Below are 15,983 nucleotides of genomic sequence, written 5' to 3' on the forward strand. Positions count from 1 at the left end.
TCTGCTTCATCATTCTTTTTTGTTTATTTTTGCGATATCGATTTTGGGTTTTCTTAAGATTTCCTAAGGAATATTTTTAAACAAAATATGAATCTATAAATGTAAATAATTGACTAATAACTAGAATGAAATCAATGCCTTGCAAATTGCGGAATGACGTGCATTTAATATATTAGGTATATCCTACATATAAAAGAAATTATGCTGATGTATATATGATTTATATTTTGCTTGGTTCTTTATTTTCCTAACCAGTATACATAGGCTGCTATTTCATACTTTCATCCTTCGGTTCGTCTAGTTTTCTAATGAACCCACATACTTATAGTTTCCCATGAAGTATACACCATAATTATGATACCAAATACAAATACGAGCATATCCAAACCCAACCTGAATCTCATTGTTTTAGAAGTATCATTAAGGAAAGCTTTGAAATGTAATAAAGGTGGATAAATGTAAATCAATGGGATGCAGGCGAACGAGCCAACTAATGACACAAACTTATCCAAATCATTAGCACCCACCCATGCAACCATAGCTGTAAAAATGACCATAATACAGCGGAAATAATTTTTCTTCCATTTAATCCTCGAATTATGTTTACCTGACGCATGTATGGGGAAAGTCCAATTTTCCAAGATTTTAATGGCTGGGAATAATTGTAATGGGGTAGATAGAAGAATGGCTAATGAGTATAATAATTGAACCATTAAGGTGAAGGCACTATCTTGTGGGAAATTTAACAAAACGACTGTTTCTACTTTTTCACCAAATGCAGAATAACAAATTAGTCCACATGAAATGAAAATTATCGTGACGATACACATAACCAACGACAGACATTTGGGGAACACTTGTGGATTTTGCATGGACTCTTGAATTGGTATTAATAATCCAATGCCTTCGAAAGTGAAGATTGCTGTCCCGATGAATAATGACCAGTCCGCCTTGTTTAACCATAGCATCGATTCAGACGCGATACCATTTGATAGTATATAATATGATGAATAATAATAAACATATATTAATCCCAGCAATATAAATAGATCTGCAATTAATGCAGTCCCACTTAATTTCGCAATTTTCCTTGTCAATGACAACGGTATAAAGATCAGTTGCTGTAAAATAATGTACCAAACCAAATTGTAACCCGTTGGATTCATAGTAGCAGTACGTACGAGGACATTTTCCACAAATACTTTTAGATTTGTTGCAGTGAAAACTGTATATGCAGCAGAAAATCCAATTTGTGATAAAACAATTGACCAAAGAATAGCCAATTTCATCGGATGACCATATAATCTCTCACCCATATCACCATATCCGTCCACATGAATTTTATCTTTAGTAACGATCAAAGTTAAGAAACACCAGTACGATATTATTGCACAAAGTAAAAGACAAAGGGAACTGAATGCCCAGCCACCATTATGGAAAGCTTTCGGTAAGAATAACACCCCTGTTCCTACGAACGATTTTAATAATAATAATATTGCTTTGAACGTGGAAGATTTATGACTTGTTGTTACGGAGGGTACATGGTATGAAATCAAACTTGTTCTTTCAGATTCTATAGCTTCTTCTTCTTGCTCTTCTTCTTCTACTTCATTTTCTTCTTCTTCTTCTTCTTCTTCGCTTTCTGAAAGATCTTCACCTGCGAAATGACCATATAATGTCAAGAATTCAATAAAGTTTCTTGTGAAGAAGTTTGGTATGGGCGTATTATTTTTCCTATGTTTCTGTAATATGAAAGATCTTCTGAACCCACCTGGTGCTCTCATTTCTTCAGGGGTCATAATTGGACCGGGTAGGATTGTACCTATCTTATTAGTCCCATGAATGTTATTCGAAGTATTATTATTTGCATTATTGTTATTATTTAGAGATGTTATTGAAATAGCGGAGAAACTCATTGATCTTTTCCTTCTTGCCTCATAATTATTCATTGATGGAGAATTCGGTATTCCCACGGGTGGTCTATGAATTTGAGATTGTAGTTGAGGTTGTTGCTGTATCGACGATATAAGGTTATTATTATTACTATTATTTATGTTTGGATTAGTATCATTATTTATTATACCTGGATGTTCGTTTGTCCATTTGTATAAATCTCTTGTTATGTCTCCACCTTGTAATTTCAAATCATTTGGGGTACTTACTAAATGACGAGCCACCGCATCAACAACTTCTGGGCCTGGATTATTTACGTCAATAGATGAAGATGAGTCTTTATCTATTTGAGAACTTGAAAGGGCCGGTCTCATTTTCAATGCTATGGTAGCGCTTGACTTTCTGCTTCTGTTTCTGTTATTATCGTTGGTGGTATTATCATTGATGATTGTACTAGTTGTACTACCTTTTCTTCTTTTATTATTTTGAGATTGTTGAATGGGTTTTTGATCTCCTGGTTGTATGCTTAATGATTTTGATCCATTACCAATGGAAGCTTTCGAGGTATTAGAGGACATAATATGCCTTGCAATGCTTTTTTGATTATAGTAAATAATATATTATAATTGCTGAACCATGAAGAAGGGTTGTTGGCTTTACTTCAGCACGATGATACCTACAAACGTCGTAAGTAAAAGTTGATCTAATTAATAAAACCCACCGCTAGAGGAGAAGCTTCTTTGGATGTGTATGTATGAACGTAGATTCTTAAGTCAGTCTTGTTTAGCCCTAACGGTAGGTGTAACATTAAATGACCTACTTCTGGATCGGGTAAATATCTTTTAGGGCTTGTAATATACCATGGCGGCTATTATCGGCAGTGTTTCCCTCCCGCTCATTGGGAAACAGACCCAGAGATATAGGGAGGGGGAAGGGAAGCGAAGGACAGATAGAGGGTCCTCGAGAGTTTGCATTTCCGGATGCGGATATAGAAAGATATAACAGATCCCCCTCCAGGCCCAACTAGGATATTTCAGGGGGGATCTCTCAAACAACAGCAACAGCCAACGAACAATAGCTTATCTAACCTACATAACGATAAAAGCGACGGGAAGCCAACCCCGAGCGATGCCCACTATCCCCTACCCACGAACGGCGCAACAAACAGAAATACAGAAATACAGAAATACTGATATCTTTATCTTATCATTAATTTTTCATTCGGAATCCCATTACCGATAGCAGGCCAATACTCTGTTACGTACTCTTTGTTCTTGCTGCTATTCTTGTTGTCCCTTCATTTATTCTTCTCCTCCTTCTCTCTCTTTGTGATCTTTAGGATGGACACTTTAAGGAAACCGATAATAATTCATTAGAAAATCAGATAACAGGAAGCCTTTTTACTCAATTCCCTCTTTTATTTACCAGAAACACATATATAAATGTATTGTTATTTCCTTATTTCAAATTTCCTTTCATCACGTACGTTAGTAACAATCCTTGATTAATTATAATATATGCATTTATGAAAAATAATAACTTCCATAGCAACAAGGACATACTATATCAACCTAGACTCTAACCCTTCCATTATATTTCACAAGGAATCACCGATAAGAAAATTTAATGCAAAAATTCCGTTCCAACCAAACATTTAATTACAAATACGCTAGTACTCTGTTAAAAAGAAATATTATTACCAAAAGATTATTCTGTAATCTGACTACTTCCACTTCAACTGCAAATCCAACGTCAATTTCCACATCAACCTCTTTAGTCTCTAATTCAAATTTATTCTATTCTACTCAAAAAAACTCTTACTCTTTAGCCATAAAGAGATTCTATACTTCGTCTACGGATTCTTCAAATAATATTCTTACACCATTAACTACCACTAATAATACTAAAAATATTAGAAGAAATGATAAAAATCCCACTGTGACATCTGCTTCATTTTCTTCTTTACCAACAAAGGAAATCGCTACAACAACTTTGAAAAATATTGATACTGCTCATCAAACTGGGAAAATCCAAAATGTTGATTTCCCATTCAATTCAACCATTTCAAATCCATTTGAAAATATTCTCATGGATTTAGATGGTACGACGACTCTCAAACCTACTCAGACTACAAATCCTTATCAATCTCTATCTACTCCCAAGATTGATTTAGCCTCTTCTACTTCAACTACCCCCTCATCTACCATCTCCAAGAGTGCCAATGCCTCCCTCGAATTATCCAATGATACAATTGTCAATGAAAAAAATACCTCTGCTACCCCTACCTCTACCACTAAGACAAGCATAACCAAGGATAATTACAACAAGGGGAACATTGAATTCGATAATGAAAAAGATTGGGAAAATTTCCAATTCGAACAACCGAATTCGACCACATACTTAAGAACTCTCTCTAAGATGGAATTATTTTCCCTAACATGTATCAGTCTAGTCACAATAAACAAACTAATTTTAAACATTGTCATCAAACTATTCCCCATCATACCTACCCCTTTGATCCAATTATTTGTCTCTAAATTGTACTGTTGGTGGGTACTTACCCCTAAGGAAGTGTTGAAATGTGGTAAAAACTTACAAAAAAGAGGTATTTCCAACATGATGCTTTCCTTAACTATTGAAAATTCAGAAGGTGATAAGAACATTGACACGGATATGATCATCAATGAAACTATTGAATCCATTCATACCATATTGAAACCTAATTTGATTAAACAATTGGAAGATCCTGCTTTGACTAACGTGAATGATGTTGCTCCTGGTTATATTGCTTTGAAACCATCTGCTTTAATTGAGAGGCCCAACGAAGTGTTAATGAATTTCAATAATATTGGAGATGAATATTGGAGAGCACAACGTGAGAAGTTGATTGATAGTTGTTGTAAGATTAATCAAATTATTTTCGATTTGAATGAAGAGTTGTTACAAAGGTATCCTGAAAGAAAGGCACCATTTTTCGTTTGTACTATTGATGCTGAGAAGTTTGAATTACAAACTAAGGGTGTTTATGATTTACAACGGATATTGATGAAGAAGTTCAATACTGTGGAGTCCAAATTAATCTCCTGTGTTGGGACTTGGCAACTATATTTAAGACATTCAAGGAAAGAAATTGATAAAGAAGTGGAATTGGCTAAGAGTGGTGGTTATAGATTGGGTTTGAAACTTGTTAGAGGTGCATATATGCATTCTGAACCAAACAGAAAGAGTGTTATTCACGAAACTAAATTTGATACTGATGTCAATTACGATCAAATTATGATTAATATCATTAAAGATATGAAAATAGAAGGTGAAAATTCTGTTTATGGTCATTTAATGGTTGCATCCCATAATTATAAATCACAGATGATTGCAACGCAATTATTATTCAAGAATAAATATGCAAATGATATTGAATACGCAAAGAGTAACGTTGTATTGGGACAATTATTAGGTATGGCTGATGATTTAACTTATGATTTAATCCATCATCATGGTGCCACCAATATTGTTAAATATGTCCCATGGGGTCCACCACGTGAAACGAAGGATTATCTTTTGAGAAGGTTACAAGAAAATGGTGACGCAGTAAGAAACGATAATGGCTGGCCATTGCTTAAGAATATCCTCAAGTCTTTATTCTTCAAGAATTGAGCCATATCATAAACGACGAGAGACTTTTTTCCCCTACTTAGACCTATTTTATTTTCTATATTATATTAAATTATATGTATATATTCATGACTTATTAACGCCATAATTATAAAGAATGAAGCAATCAAGAACTTTGTTTTATGTATTTTATCGACATATTTTCCGCCGATTCTTGTTGATGAAATTGATAAAGCTTAAGAGAGGGTATGACCGTTCTATTCAGTCTTGAATAATAATAAATATGTGACACTTCCAGAGCCAGAGCCAATGGCCAATAACATTGTCTCATTTCCAAACAGCCCGCCTCCGCACTTTCCCGCGTTTTCGCTTTTTCCCAATGTCCTTATGGTCCTTAAGAGATACAATATTACACTACACTACACTACACTATTAGTACTCCGCTGCCCAATTAATCATTCCAAATCTTTTCCTCCGCACAACCCCGAAATCGCCTCCAGCAAAAGACAAGTAACTACACTTCACTACCTAGCCGCCCTTTAATAACAGTAACTGTAACAGTGTCTCTTATTTAAGGAGAGTTGCATATAGAAGCTGTAATAAGAGTAACAAAATACGCTGGAATAGAACTCGATTCAAGATCTCTGCTTTTGCAATAGATAATCTAAGCAGTACTGCATTCGATCAGGAATTATAAAAACGAGTTCACGTACAAAAACAACGACAAAGAAGAAGAACATAATAAATATAAATAATGTTATCACTCAGGACAAGAGTAGCTACTCTACCTATAAAAAGGACCCTTCTTCTACAAAAATCATTCTTCTCCACCACACGCTCTTGCAAACTAGCTACAACAACCACAGACACAACAACACCCTTCGACAATAAGGACTACCATATAATCGATCACGAATATGACTGTGTAGTAGTAGGAGCAGGTGGTGCCGGTCTAAGAGCAGCATTCGGTCTCGCTGAAGCAGGTTTCAAAACAGCCTGTATTTCAAAACTATTCCCCACTAGATCCCATACAGTCGCTGCACAAGGTGGTATCAATGCGGCTCTGGGAAATATGCATCCAGATGATTGGAAATGGCACATGTATGATACCGTCAAGGGCTCAGATTGGCTAGGTGATCAAGATTCTATTCATTATATGACTCGTGAAGCTCCTCATTCCATTATAGAATTGGAACATTACGGTATGCCATTCTCTAGAACGGAAGAGGGGAAAATTTATCAAAGAGCTTTTGGTGGACAAACTAAAGAGTATGGGAAGGGTGAACAGGCTTATAGAACTTGTGCTGTAGCGGATAGAACTGGTCATGCTATGTTGCATACATTATATGGACAAGCTTTAAGACATGATACTCATTTCTTTATTGAATTCTTTGCAATGGATTTGTTGACTCATAATGGTGAAGTCGTCGGAGTTATTGCTTATAATCAGGAAGATGGGACTATTCATAGGTTTAGAGCTCATAAAACAGTACTGGCTACTGGTGGGTATGGAAGAGCTTATTTCTCTTGTACCTCGGCTCATACTTGTACTGGGGACGGTAATGCAATGGTTTCAAGAGCTGGTTTCCCGTTACAAGATTTGGAATTCGTTCAATTCCACCCCTCAGGGATTTATGGTTCTGGTTGTTTGATCACTGAAGGTGCACGTGGTGAAGGTGGGTTCTTAGTTAATTCTGAAGGTGAGAGATTTATGGAACGTTATGCTCCAACTGCTAAAGATTTGGCTTGTAGAGATGTTGTCTCAAGAGCCATTACATTAGAGATTAGAGAAGGAAGAGGTGTAGGTAATGAAAAGGATCATATGTTCTTACAATTGAATCATTTACCTCCATCTGTCTTGAAGGAAAGATTACCTGGTATTTCTGAGACTGCTTCTATTTTCGCTGGCGTAGATGTTACAAAGGAGCCAATCCCAATTTTACCAACTGTTCATTATAATATGGGTGGTATTCCAACAAAGTGGAATGGTGAAGCTTTAACTATTGATGAAGAAACTGGTGAAGATAAAGTTATTCCTGGTCTAATGGCTTGTGGTGAAGCTGCTTGTGTCTCCGTCCATGGTGCCAATAGATTGGGAGCTAATTCATTATTAGATTTAGTTGTCTTCGGTCGTGCTGTGGCTCATACTGTCGCTGATACTTTACAACCAAATACACCTCATAAACCTGTTCCAGCTGATATCGGTAAAGAATCTATTGCTAATTTGGATAAGATTAGAAACGCTAATGGTTCAAGAACAACTGCTGAAATTAGAATGAATATGAAGAAAACAATGCAAAAGGATGTGTCTGTTTTCAGAACCCAAGAGTCTTTAGATGAAGGTGTAAGTAATATAACAGCTGTCGATAAGACATTTGATGATGTAAAGATATCCGATAGGTCATTAATTTGGAACTCTGATTTGGTTGAAACCTTAGAACTACAAAACTTGTTAACCTGTGCCACTCAAACTGCTGTATCTGCTGCTGCAAGAAAAGAATCTCGTGGTGCTCATGCTAGAGAAGATTATCCTGATAGAGATGATGAAAACTGGATGAAACATACATTATCATGGCAATCAAAAGCAGGTGCTCCTGTTGAATTAAAATATAGAAATGTTATATCAACTACTCTAGATGAAGCTGAATGTCCTTCTGTTCCGCCAACTGTCAGATCTTATTAGACAACGAATGGCGATACGGATGTTTTTACCATTAAAAGAATTATAAAAGCAAAATCCCAGAAAATATAACCGGACTTACTTTATTTTATTTTATTTGATCAGGGTTATTATATTTATTTATGATTAACAATTGAGTACTGTATATACATCATGCACTCATAACTATTTATTAATTTATTCCATGTAGCCAGTCTACTACTACGTATACTAGAACATATTTATTTATTCTTTTATCTATTAATGTATTTTATCTTTTCAACATTCATTGAGATACTTATTTGTAGTTTACTTTCATTGTCGGGGAAAACAGTACCTGGGCGCCTAAAATGGCCTAATGCTAGCGTTATCTATGAAAATCCATATTCATCTACGTGCATTTTGACAAGAGCAACACACCAACCTTCAAAAAGCAATGATAAGACCATTACCTCACCTCATTTCTAGAAGCAAGATAACTCTAATAAACTTGCATACCTAATGAGTAAACTACGGATTGCAGTCCAAGGATGCTGTCACGGAGAACTAAATGCGATCTTCAATGAAGTCAATAGACTAAACAACAAAGAAAAAATCGATCTATTAATCATACTTGGTGATTTCCAAAGTTTAAGATCGAGAGATGATTTCAATTCTATTAGTATCCCTCCAAAATATCAAAAATTAGGGGATTTCAGACAATATTATATTGATAGTAATAAGCGTGCTCCCGTTCCGACAATATTCATTGGAGGGAATCATGAAAGTATGAAACATTTGATGCTGTTACCGTACGGCGGCTATGCTGCCAATGAGATTTATTATTTGGGTTATTCTAATGTGATTTGGTTTAAAGGTGTTAGGATTGGATCGTTGAGTGGTATTTATAAGAAATGGGATGTTGATAGAGTAAGGCCAAACTACTCTGATTTGGAGCGATTCAATACATGGCAGAAAAATGTAAGGAATTTGTATCACGTTAGGAAGCATGATTTGGTCCCATTGTTTATGATTAGACAAAATGTTGATTTGATGTTAAGTCATGATTGGCCTAGTGGAGTGGTTTATTATGGTGATATGCAAAGATTATTGAAATTTAAACCCTTTTTCAAAAATGATATCCAAGCTAAGGAACTCGGTAGTCCATTAAATTGGCAATTGTTGAAGGATTTACAGCCTAAATGGTGGTTAAGTGCACATCTACACTGTAGATATGAAGCACGCATCAGGCATACTAAAAGGAAGACTCAAGAAGATACAAATGTCGAAAAGAGAACTGTCCTCAAAAATAACGCCGAAATTGATTTAGGTTTATCAAGTGATGAGGATACGGATGCCATAGAAAACAAACAATCAACTGGGGAGATGAAGCAAAAAGGGGTTATACAAAAAAACTCTGCTGAGATATCATTGGATCTATCAAGTGACGAAGAGCATGCGTCAACTACTAATACATTGGGTCATATCCAAGTACCAGGTAATGAAAATCCAACCACAACTGAAGAAGATAAAGAAATACTGTATGCTGAAAACTCTGATCATAACAAAGATAGAATTGACGAAACAGTTTTCTTATCCCTAGATAAATGTTTACCAAGAAGGAAATGGCTAGAAATTATTGAAGTTGATGCTAATGAAAAACACCCCTCTTACAAATCTGATAATGTTTACTGGGATTGCGAATTTATTCGTAATTTGCAATATTTGGAAAAGCACAAGGAAAAAATAAGGGAAAGACCATTCAATACGTTAAATTGGCACGAAATGATTAAAGAACGTTCGATAGGCCTCAATAACGATGAAGAAATTGATTGGTCAAACTTCATAATACCGAGGTATGAATTCGATATCCAGAAGAAAGAAGTGGAGCAAACAAGGTTTTTCAAAGATAAGTTTTTGAGATTGCACAAATGAAGGAAGACTTCGAGATACTCATGCTTGGATGGTGGCATCTATAAGAAAGAATGTCCGGCTAGGATGGGGTAAAGATAGATTATCATCGAAAAGTCATTACAAATAATAGACGGATTGAGATGATATTGAATATATGTACTTGAAATATGTAATTATAAAATAATATGTTAAAAGAATTTGAAATAGAAAAAACTCCCAAACGAAAACGTCGATCAATATTTGAAGACTTGATCTGCAGAGTAACCCAACTCCTTTAAGATACCTGTTAATGGACCTTGCTCCTTTGAATTTGACTTTTCCCCAGAAAATGCTTTCATAAACCCTGATGGTCCACAAATGAAAATATGAGTCTTTTGATCTGGACCTGCGGCATGGTTTTTGATGTAGTCCTTAGTAATGAATCCCACATGACCGTTAAATTTGTCCTTTCCTTCACCAGAGACTTCATTAACAAAGAATTGAACATTAATTTGGCCTGGATGCTGTTCTTCTAACTCTTTCCATTCCTTTTTCAAAAGAATATCACCTACAGTCTTATTACCATAATAAACATTAACTTTCGTCTTATCCTTACGGTTCTTAACAACATGAGAAGCTAATTGATACAATGGAGTGGTACCAGAACCTGCACCTAATAAAGTAATCTCCTTGAATTGATTTGGTTTCCATGGCCATTTCTTGATAGGTCCTTTAATTGAAAGTTTATCTCCTGGCTTTAATGAATGCATATGAGTACCCATTTTCCCATCTGGATAACGCTTGATACATAATTCAAAAGAACCCTTCGCGTGTATGTCACTAATTGGTGTATATGGTCTAACAACATTGTAACCCTTCTCTGTAACAAACTTAGTTAAAATATTACCACATAATGGCAAACCTAGAGTCATATCTTCAGGTAATTTGAAGATAAATCTTTTGACATTATGTGCTTCTTTTTGGACTTTATACAGTGTGACCTCTTCCCATGCTCCATCACCTTTCAATACATAGTTGGTTTTCTGGAGATAAAGCCCATGTCTACGAATAAAGTAGTAAATAGAAAAACCTACGAGCAGAGCTCCTAGTACCATTGGTATAAATCCTGGTGTGGAACTTGATAAGCAACAAAGACCCATTTTTTTCTTGATATATATATTTTGTGTTAACTACTTCTTTCAATTTTTGGTTTTTACTACAGTAGGCATCAAGAAAGATATAAGAGCTACAGAGTCTTGAATTAGTGGGCCTTCTCCTTATATATGAGTTCATGTGAGATTTTCCTCTCTCTATCTCTTTCCCTATTATCCTTCTTGTTCCTTCTAATACATTAGGCTATAAATCTGTCGCACCATAAGGTAGCCCTTTTCTACGAACTATGTATGTTTCCCCTAACTATCGTCTACGTATATAGGATGTTAGTGGTATTGGACTGCGAAGGAAAATCAGAAAATAATCTGATTTTTTCCCTTTTTTATGACATACATATATGTGGCTTTACGTGGGCCATGGAAAATCATAAATACAATGAAAAGCACAATTCTTATTGGGCAATGAAGTTAGAATACGAATCACAACTATATATGCTTATATATAACACTACTACTTAAATTTTCCCTTGGTATTATTTCAATGTTCCATGGGTCGCTCTTAATTGTGTTTCAGTCATTATTTCTATTCGAACGAACCCGAAAGAGGTTGGACACGCCATCACATAAAAATCTTCTTACCTGCTGGAAAGTTAAATAATTATGGAGCCCATATATAATATAGGTAAACATATACAAAAACAAAAACAACACCTAAGATGACGTAAAGGGAAACGAAACTTTATTCTAGAATATGAAAACCGAATATTATCCAAAATCGTGACGTAAGATAAATAGACTGTAAAAGATATCGAATATATATATATATATATTTAGAATATGTAAAGATAAAAGTATATGTAAATAATACCCCAGAGTAAAGAAATAAACATATTATACATTAATATTTGAAAACTTGATCCTCAGAAAACCCTATTTCCTTTAGAATGCCTGTTAATGGGCCCTGTTCCTTTGAGGGTGTCTTTTCTCCGGAATAAGCTTTCATAAATCCTGATGGTCCACAAACGAAAATATGCGTGTTTTTATCAGGGCCTGGTGCATTTTTTCAATAAATTCTTTGGTAATGAATCCAATATGGCCTTTGAAGTTGTCCTTTTCTGCATCGCGGACTTCATCGACAAAACATTGCACATTAATTTGATCTGGATACTTTTCTTCCAACTCTTTCCATTCCTTTTTTAATAGAATATCTCCAGGAGTCTTATTACCATAAAAGATGTTGACTTTAGTCGTATCTTTAGGGTTTTTTGCAATATGAGAAGCTAATTGATACAATGGAGTGGTACCAGTACCAGCAGCGAGTAATGTGATTTCCTCAAAGGAATTTGGTTCCCATTGCCATTTCTTGATAGGGCCCTTAAATGTCATTGTATCACCTGGTTTCAATGAATGCATACGGCCACTCATTTTCCCACCTGGATATTTCTTGATACACAATTCGAAAAATCCCTTTGCATGTATGTCACTAATGGGAGTATATGGTCTAACCACATTATTCCCCTTCTCTGTGACATATTTAGCGAAAACTGCACCACATAGTGGTAAACCTAAGACGGCATCTTCTTTAGGTAATTTGAATATCAATCTATCAACGTCGTGGGATTCTTTTTCGATCTTGTAGAGTGGTATATCTACCCATTGTCCATCACCTTTCAATACAACTTCAGGTCCAATGAGAGATCCTCTCTTACGAGCTAAGTAGTAAGCAGAAATAGCTACTGCAACTGCACCTATTGCAACTGGTATATACCTTGATGTAGACCTCGAACGTAAAGACATTTTAATAATGATATAACTACGGAGATCCTAAAAGAGATTAATTCTTTTCCTTGAAAAACTACTTGTTACTAACCCTTTCCCTATTTTATCCATTTCCTTTCTACTGTAATCTTACAGTTTATATATATATATATAGACAGGCCCCCCTTAGTTATTATACGTTAATCAACTGGGAGACAAGAAAAGGTCCGAAAACCATCTGATTTTCCATATACAACATAAGGGGAGTTACACAAACAGGGTACATATAAGTTCATTTTTCTATATAAGACCTCTGATAGGTTGTTTCCCCAGCATTATCTTTTTGAAAATTTGCCTGCCTGTAAAGGGTCAAACCACTGCGACGAAAAGCAACTATTACAATTTGTTTCAATGCTACCTAAGCTATCACATAACGAATTAATCAAACTAATCTCTAAAAGATGTATCCCTCCCTTATTACCACGCTTCTATAAGGGTCAAGCAGGAGGTCGTGTCTGTATTATAGGTGGTTGTGAAGATTACACAGGGGCCCCATATTTTAGTGCCAATGCTACTGCTCTTATGGGTTGTGATTTGACTCATGTCATTTGTGAGAAGGATGCAGCTACTGTGATTAAGAGTTACACTCCGAACCTTATGGTTCATCCATATTTGAGAACTTCTAAGGATAAACATGAGGAGGAATTTGAAAAGATTGAAATGTTGTTGAAGAGGATTCATGTTATTGTTATTGGTCCCGGGTTAGGGAGAGATAAGGGAATGTTGGATTCCATTAAGAAAATTATCAAGTTGGTGTTAGAAAAACACGAGGGAATGATTCCTATTGTAATTGATGCAGACGGGTTGTTTTTGATTAGTCAAGATGAAGAAGTTCGTGAGATGTTGAAAAAATTTCCTATGGGTCGTATCATTTTGACTCCTAATGTGGTAGAATTTAAAAGATTAAGTGAATCTGTTGGACATGATCCTGAAGAAAAGGATGAAGAGAAAGATATCTCATCGAATGAAGTTACTGGGGCCACCATTGCAAAAAGGCTAAATTGTATTGTAGTGCAGAAAGGTAGAGAAGATAGGATATTCTCGCCACAATCGGACTCGTTTGTATTGAAGAACGATCGTGAAGGTAGCTGCAAAAGAGTCGGTGGTCAAGGTGATACTTTAACCGGGACAATTGCATGTATGTTGGCCTTCAGTCGTTCTATGCATGATTTTAAATTATGTGAAGACGAAAATAATGGTAAGAATAAGAAGGGTCATGATGAGCTGAAATTAGAATGGATAGACTTTGGAGTATTAAGCTGTTATGCAGGATGTACAGTTACTAGGGAATGTTCAAGATTAGCCTTTAAGGAAAAAGGTAGAGCCATGCAAACAAGTGATATAAATGAAAGAGTGGGGCAAGTATACGCTAAGGTCTTCCCGTTATAAAAAATCTATTATAAAGAATGTATAGACATTGTGTATAAATCATGGATTTAAATTGAATTTAATACTACGTATACCGACCAGCTTTTATGTTATTATTCAACTACATCATATCTCCCAGTTGAATTTGTGTCGTTAAGAAAATATGTCACTTTAAGTGACACCCCGACACCATTAGGAAACACGAAGCCCAAACAGAAAACAAAAAACACCCACACACCCAGGTCCTGGAAAGCTGTCTTGTGATCATAATAAAACTCGTATTTCTCTCTGTTGTCTTTCAACGGATCTTCAGATCCAAATCGCATAATAAATCAGTGATACTCACATAACGTTATTGTCAAAGGACTATGCTCTTGTTGCATCTCTCCATTGACTGACGGACAACTTCACATATTGAACGTACGTAAGCATGGACGGAAACAAAACTGTGTCACTTCAAGTTTTTCCAATTCAAGATTTTTCCCATATGGTTCGAAAGCTATTATTTAAATACAACGATACTTGATGATTTTCGATTCTTACTGACATTTCCTTGATTAAAACTTTTCCTTTAAGGATTTCTTTTCTTATCTTATGTCTTTCTTGAAGAAACCATACATAAAAAATCAGTTAAAAATGCCAAAGTTAGTTTTAGTTAGACACGGTCAATCCGAATGGAACGAAAAGAACTTATTCACCGGTTGGGTTGATGTTAGATTATCCGCTGTTGGTGAAAAGGAAGCCGCTAGAGCCGGTGAATTGTTGAAAGAACACAATGTCCACCCAGATGTTTTATACACTTCCAAGTTATCTAGAGCTATCCAAACTGCTAACATTGCTTTATCTAAGTCTGACAGATTATGGATCCCAGTTAAGAGATCTTGGAGATTAAACGAAAGACATTACGGTGCTTTACAAGGTAAGGACAAGGCTGAAACCTTAGAAAAGTACGGTGAAGAAAAATTCACCACCTGGAGAAGATCTTTCGACGTCCCACCACCACCAATTGAAGATGACTCTGAATTCTCTCAAAAGGGTGATGCTAGATACCACAACGTTGATCCAAACGTCTTGCCTCAAACTGAATCCTTAGCTTTGGTTATTGACAGATTATTGCCATACTGGCAAGATGTTATCGCCAAGGACTTATTAGCTGGCCAAACTGTTATGATTGCTGCCCACGGTAACTCCTTGAGAGCTTTAGTTAAGCACTTGGAAGGTATCTCTGATGCTGACATTGCTAAGTTGAATATCCCAACTGGTATTCCATTAGTTTTCGAATTAGATGAAAACTTGAAGCCATCTAAGCCATCTTACTACTTGGACCCAGAAGCTGCTGCTGCTGGTGCCGCTGCTGTTGCCGCTCAAGGTAAGAAGAAATAAGCTGCTTAATTTATAAGATTTTAGCAACCTTTTCTTTTATAAACTCTCTTACGTTGATATAAACTTCAGTACATAAACTTATGTAGTCAATAATGATTTTTTGACATGATAAAAGCTGCCCTTATTTTCTTTTCTTTACATAAATAATCTTCATCAAGATTGATAAGCAAGTGTGTAGAAAGGTGAGATGTATTTTCATTTAATACTATTTTACCAAGTTGTATTCATACCCACTATCATCAAAAAACATACATAATTCCTGTCGA

General features: G+C 35.6%; 8 protein-coding genes across 8 annotated transcripts; 5 read left to right on the forward strand and 3 right to left on the reverse strand.

Moving 5' to 3' along the window:
- Nucleotides 1-305: 305 nt before the first annotated feature.
- AVT3 (Avt3p) lies at nt 306-2,471 on the reverse strand (the record flags this gene model as incomplete). Its single annotated transcript, XM_003669234.1, has 1 exon — nt 306-2,471. The coding sequence occupies one exon, from the start codon at nt 2,469-2,471 to the stop codon at nt 306-308; it is 2,166 nt and encodes a 721-aa protein (XP_003669282.1).
- A 1,048-nt stretch (nt 2,472-3,519) lies between these two features.
- Nucleotides 3,520-5,547, forward strand: NDAI0C03800 (uncharacterized protein; the record flags this gene model as incomplete). Its single annotated transcript, XM_003669235.1, has 1 exon — nt 3,520-5,547. The coding sequence occupies one exon, from the start codon at nt 3,520-3,522 to the stop codon at nt 5,545-5,547; it is 2,028 nt and encodes a 675-aa protein (XP_003669283.1).
- A 712-nt stretch (nt 5,548-6,259) lies between these two features.
- Nucleotides 6,260-8,188, forward strand: SDH1 (succinate dehydrogenase flavoprotein subunit SDH1; the record flags this gene model as incomplete). The annotated part of the gene is made up of 1 exon (XM_003669236.1): nt 6,260-8,188. The coding sequence occupies one exon, from the start codon at nt 6,260-6,262 to the stop codon at nt 8,186-8,188; it is 1,929 nt and encodes a 642-aa protein (XP_003669284.1).
- Nucleotides 8,189-8,665: 477 nt separating this feature from the next.
- Nucleotides 8,666-10,078, forward strand: DBR1 (RNA lariat debranching enzyme; the record flags this gene model as incomplete). The annotated part of the gene is made up of 1 exon (XM_003669237.1): nt 8,666-10,078. The coding sequence occupies one exon, from the start codon at nt 8,666-8,668 to the stop codon at nt 10,076-10,078; it is 1,413 nt and encodes a 470-aa protein (XP_003669285.1).
- A 212-nt stretch (nt 10,079-10,290) lies between these two features.
- On the reverse strand, nt 10,291-11,196 carry MCR1 (cytochrome-b5 reductase; the record flags this gene model as incomplete). Its single annotated transcript, XM_003669238.1, has 1 exon — nt 10,291-11,196. One exon carries the CDS (start codon nt 11,194-11,196, stop codon nt 10,291-10,293), a length of 906 nt encoding a protein of 301 aa, XP_003669286.1.
- Nucleotides 11,197-12,147: 951 nt separating this feature from the next.
- On the reverse strand, nt 12,148-12,945 carry NDAI0C03840 (cytochrome b5 reductase family protein; the record flags this gene model as incomplete). Its single annotated transcript, XM_003669239.1, has 1 exon — nt 12,148-12,945. One exon carries the CDS (start codon nt 12,943-12,945, stop codon nt 12,148-12,150), a length of 798 nt encoding a protein of 265 aa, XP_003669287.1.
- A 372-nt stretch (nt 12,946-13,317) lies between these two features.
- On the forward strand, nt 13,318-14,355 carry NNR2 (NADHX dehydratase; the record flags this gene model as incomplete). Its single annotated transcript, XM_003669240.1, has 1 exon — nt 13,318-14,355. One exon carries the CDS (start codon nt 13,318-13,320, stop codon nt 14,353-14,355), a length of 1,038 nt encoding a protein of 345 aa, XP_003669288.1.
- Nucleotides 14,356-14,928: 573 nt separating this feature from the next.
- GPM1 (phosphoglycerate mutase GPM1) lies at nt 14,929-15,717 on the forward strand (the record flags this gene model as incomplete). Its single annotated transcript, XM_003669241.1, has 1 exon — nt 14,929-15,717. One exon carries the CDS (start codon nt 14,929-14,931, stop codon nt 15,715-15,717), a length of 789 nt encoding a protein of 262 aa, XP_003669289.1.
- Nucleotides 15,718-15,983: the final 266 nt, after the last annotated feature.

This window comes from Naumovozyma dairenensis, chromosome 3 (assembly GCF_000227115.2).
Source record: "Naumovozyma dairenensis CBS 421 chromosome 3, complete genome".
Taxonomy (NCBI): Eukaryota; Fungi; Ascomycota; class Saccharomycetes; order Saccharomycetales; family Saccharomycetaceae; genus Naumovozyma; species Naumovozyma dairenensis.